Consider the following 4,489-nt stretch of genomic DNA (forward strand, 5'->3'; position numbering starts at 1 on the left):
ACAAACTACGTTATAATAGGTGTATAAGCGGCGCACCTACTAAGTAGAAGTTCACAACGTTATACGGAGCTTTTACTTAATTAGATAGAGGTAGAATTAGCTAATAGTAATATTTAACGAATATCTTAATACCAAAACTTCTTCCGTTCGCCTAAAGCCTTATATACTTAAATCCTAATACATACAATTATATAGGAAGATAAGGCTACTTTTTATATAGCAAAGATTTACTAAACCTACTTTAACGCCTGCGAGATTCAACGTTTTCTTTAGCTAGGTAATTCGCCTAATCTAAATATAATTAAGCCCTATTAGGGCTACTTAAAACGGGTCACTATAAAAAGGGGTCCATTTATCTCTCGTATAGCTACAGAGAAGGCTTAGCTTAGAGCTTAGCAAGATCTTAAGCAGTAGCGAATTCAATAGTAAATTAAGAGGATCCCTCGCCATATTTAAAAGACTATAGAACTTAAAGGAACTAATAATTATAGAGAGGGAGCAGAGAAAAGGCAGTAAAGCCGACAGCAGCTCCGTAAGAAAGCCAATCGCAAGCTTCCTATAATTATTAAGGTGCTTTAAACGGGCTACAAGACGCTACGCAATTACTACGGTTTACCTAACGCCTATCTATAATTCTTTCTTCCTACACAGAGCGGCGAGGAAATCAAGGAAATTACTAAGGAAGAGTGGCAAAAATTAGTTAATATAATCGTTCCAAATTCACGTCAAAATACTTAAGGCCCTAGCTTAATTATAGATCGACAGCTCTATAATTAAAGACGCCAAGGGAACGATCGCAATCAGGTAGTTAAACGGGTAGAAAGCCAGGTAGAAAGCCAGGTAGAAAGCCAGAAGCAGTGGAGGCAATTAAAGCCTCAAAACCCTCAAAAGCCTATAGAATGCAAGGTGCGATGGAACGAGGTAAATCACGTAAATATTATACGGTAGAACACCACGATTTGGAAGCTATATAGGTGATATATTAGTATCAAAAGCTTCAATTAAGTTGATTGAGTTGATTTTTGGTGGGGTCTTGGCACCTAAACGACGCTTTTCCCAAAAAGGAAGGAGAAATCGCTTTTCGCGCAAACCTCCGTACTGCAGAAATACTTGATATCTTCCAAGCCCATGGTCACAATGAGATCGACACAGCGCGGTTTTATGGGCAAGGCTCTTCAGAAGAATATCTCAGGCAGCTTCATTGGCAAGATCGTGGCATTGTCATAGACACGAAATTCTTTCCCACGATCGGCAGAGGCCTGGGCCAGGAATGGACGCACCGCCCAGAGCACATCCGGGAAAACATGGAATGAAGTCTGAAAGCTTTGCAAACAGACCACGTCCACATGTGGTATCCGCACGGCCCGGACCGGACAACCCCGTATGAGGACACGCTAAGAGAGGTTGATAAAATGTACCGTGAAGGCAAATTCAAGCGGTTCGCGATCAGCAATTATATGGCATGGGAAGTCGTTCAGATCTGCGAGATCTGTGAACGTAACGGTTGGGTCAAACCGAGCACCTATCAAGGCGTATACGACACCATTCACCGCACTGTAGAACAAGAGCTGTTTCCCTGTCTTAGGCATTACGGGATGGCCTACTATAACTGTAACCCGCTTGCAGGTGGTTATCTGACGGATCGATATCATAGGGATGGTAAAGACGAGAGCATAGAGAAGGGCTCACGATTCGATCCGAGTAGGTGGCAGGGCAAGATGTATCGCTAGCGATACTGGAACGATACCTTCTTTGACGCACTGGATATTTTACGGCTAGTTGCAAAGAAGCATGGATTGACTGAGGTAGAATGCGCGTTAAGGTGGATGACGAATCATTCACTGCTGAAGAGGGAGTATGGTGATGCGATCATTATCGGAGCAAGCAACGCGAAGCAACTGGAGCAGAATCTGGTGGATCTGGAAAAGGGCCCTTTACCGGAAGAGGTGGTTCTGGCGTTAGACCAAGCTTGGGAGACCTCCAGAGGGGCTTCGTGGAAATACTGGATGTAGCGGCGGAAAAGCGGTGAGGATAAAACACTCAGTACTATATGCTAACCACAGTTTCGAAATGAGTTTTACTTTCATCTATTGACTGCAATTCTTCCTTATATTCTAATTCATCCTCCTCTAGTTGAGCACCGTTTGGAACACTGAAACAAGCAATCGCCTTTGACCGTACTACTGGTGTTGCTAGCCTTGCCAAGAGAAGATTCTTTCCTAATCTCAGTATTCCTTCTTCTTATTCAGACTTGGCTTAGGTAAGCCTTTAAATATCAACGTCTAAGGTTTACAGCTTTCCTTCCGCTCCAGAGTCCAAGTGATGTGGCTCCATCTCCTTCCCGGTTTTTCATATAGCTCTCATCTTCAACCTACTAGCCAGAGCTACCAATCCTTAACCTAAGAAGCAGTTTGGGTAACGACTGGGACTTTAGAGGAACTTTTTTTGCCGTCTTACTTGGGGGAACGTTATATTGAGTCTTCTGAATAATGTCTATATCAATTCTAGCACGATTGGAAGGCATGGTGGTGGTGTAATTAATGATTGAATTCTACATAGATATACACGTTTGTCTGGTAACAGTGTTCCCTGAAGGCCCTGACGTTGCAAGGGCTATCTGTATCCATACTTCAATTCCGTAACTCCATTCTCATGACCATGAAACCATCGTATAGGCTGTCTGACGTTGAAAGGACTACCAGTATCCATTCTTCAACTCTGTAACTCCATTCCCATGACCAATTGTCAGTGTAAAGTCCCTTAAAGAGCTGGAAGTCCGATCGCTTCTCGCACAGCTGTGCGAAGCTGTCTTGTTCCAGCTTGATGAGGAAAAGGTGTATCGAGGGATGTTAGGATATTGCGACATTGAAGCCCTACGTAGAATTATTAATAATTTAGCGAGCAAAGAAAAAAAATGAAGTACTAGAAAGGGGAAAGTACCGTTCATCTGCGATATCTGATCAGGCGTGCCAGGAAAGTTTGGGATAGCCTGGTTGATTGCAACTCGAGGGTTAGGGCCTTGTTCGAGGCTGCGCATAACGATTAGTGCCCCGGTGGCATGGTTGACTTTTAAGTTCAGCATTTGGGCTTTCAAATTCCAAAACCTTATAAAAGAGTGAATTTCAGTAAAGATATCTTAATAAAGCAAGAGCTAGTAAAGACTTACTGGGCGTTCATCATGGCCTGCATATTAGTCATCGACTGGTTAAGAGTAGTGAGCTGTTGCTGTATCTGGACAACAGGGAAGTTGGCACAGAGTGACAGCTCAGTAGTAAACTGCTGCTGATGAGCGTTGTACGCCTGGGCACTCTGTGCTATGGTGTTTGCTTCAGCTGTCATTCCGTTAACGGCAGCTTGTAGGTTGACGATGTTTGGCACCGGTAGTTGTTGTGGTTGTTGTGCTGCCATCGGATGTTTGTTTATGCAGCTCGCTCTATCGAGTGGCTTGATTGGTTGTGACAGGGGAGAGGAAGAGAGGTGGCGGGGGTGATATGGGTTTGATTGGTTGTGAGAGGCGATATGAAAATTTTGTTTTGTAGCGACCTCGGAAAATTCGGAGTTACTCGGGCCTTCTCCTCCGACTAGACAGACTTTTTAAATGCACTAGATATACTTTATGCAACTTGTGTACTGCAAATTAGCTCCAGGTTCACATAATAAACAACGTCCAAAGCGCGTGTTGCGCAAGGCTTACTGATCAACCATGGTCCATCTATCACTTTACGAAACGTGTCTATAACTGTCAGATAATCTGTATTCTCTGGTGGCGTAGACCGTGCACGAGCCACGTGCACGAGTCACGTGCTTTGTAAACCTCTTCATCTTAGCTCGAGGGCCCTAGGTCCAAGGGCCACAAACCTCAAGACAACATCAATCAATCAACCAATTTCATCAATGAACTGCTCTATATGCACTTCGTGACAGTTATGAGCCCGGTCCGCCGACTTAAGAAGCTATTCAGCTATTACTCAATCATTTGAAGAAATTCTACCTCATCGTCCTCATCGTCTTAGGACGCAGACCCTAACAGAAATCCTACCTCAATTGTCACAGGACGAGATTCCACGAGATTCCACGAGATTCCACCTCAATCGTCAAAGGACGATCCTAATGACAAGGACGATCCTAACAACAGGGACGATCCTAACGACAAAAATACCATCTCAATTCCTCCTTTACCTATCAGTCAAATAACTCCACCAACGTCAAGTTCGTCTACCACGATCATCCTCAATAAGCCAGAAGACTGGAAGTAATAGATCTGGCAACTACAAGCCCTCATAGACAAACAAATATGGGCCTACGTTGACCCTAATAAGGAAGCACCTTAATAAGGTCTACTATAAGAACCACCCTATCTAAAGGTCATAGATTTTAATAAGGGAGCAACCTTATATATATAGCTCTCGACAAATTAATAGAAAGCGTACAAGAATAGCAGACGATACTATAACTAGGATATAAAGTATTTCCTAAGATAGGAAGATTA

The 4,489-nt window shown here is 43.4% G+C and overlaps 2 protein-coding genes across 2 annotated transcripts; one reads left to right on the forward strand and one right to left on the reverse strand.

Moving 5' to 3' along the window:
• Positions 1–899: 899 nt before the first annotated feature.
• K441DRAFT_684238 (Aldo/keto reductase) lies at positions 900–2,012 on the forward strand (the record flags this gene model as incomplete). The annotated part of the gene is made up of 4 exons (XM_067651761.1): positions 900–921; positions 1,105–1,212; positions 1,324–1,701; positions 1,780–2,012. The coding sequence occupies 4 exons, from the start codon at positions 900–902 to the stop codon at positions 2,010–2,012; spliced, it is 741 nt and encodes a 246-aa protein (XP_067508770.1).
• Positions 2,013–2,525: 513 nt separating this feature from the next.
• K441DRAFT_652678 (uncharacterized protein) lies at positions 2,526–3,489 on the reverse strand. The gene is made up of 3 exons (XM_067647400.1): positions 3,167–3,489; positions 2,941–3,104; positions 2,526–2,873 (listed from the first exon to the last, which is right to left on the reverse strand). Exons 1-3 carry the CDS (start codon positions 3,406–3,408, stop codon positions 2,761–2,763), a joined length of 519 nt encoding a protein of 172 aa, XP_067508771.1. The 5' UTR covers positions 3,409–3,489; the 3' UTR covers positions 2,526–2,760.
• Between the last annotated feature and the right edge of the window lie 1,000 nt (positions 3,490–4,489).

This window comes from Cenococcum geophilum (genome assembly GCF_001692895.1).
Source record: "Cenococcum geophilum 1.58 unplaced genomic scaffold K441scaffold_4, whole genome shotgun sequence".
Taxonomy (NCBI): Eukaryota; Fungi; Ascomycota; class Dothideomycetes; order Gloniales; family Gloniaceae; genus Cenococcum; species Cenococcum geophilum.

Coding starts and splice junctions, on each gene's coding strand:
- K441DRAFT_652678 (XM_067647400.1), bottom strand. CDS start 3,408: ATGGCAGCACAACAACCACAACAACTACCGGTGCCAAACATCGTCAAC. Junction 3,105..3,166: donor CAGGCCATGATGAACGCCCA/GTAAGTCTTTAC, acceptor CTCTTTTATAAG/GTTTTGGAATTTGAAAGCCC. Junction 2,874..2,940: donor TCAGATATCGCAGATGAACG/GTACTTTCCCCT, acceptor AATTCTACGTAG/GGCTTCAATGTCGCAATATC.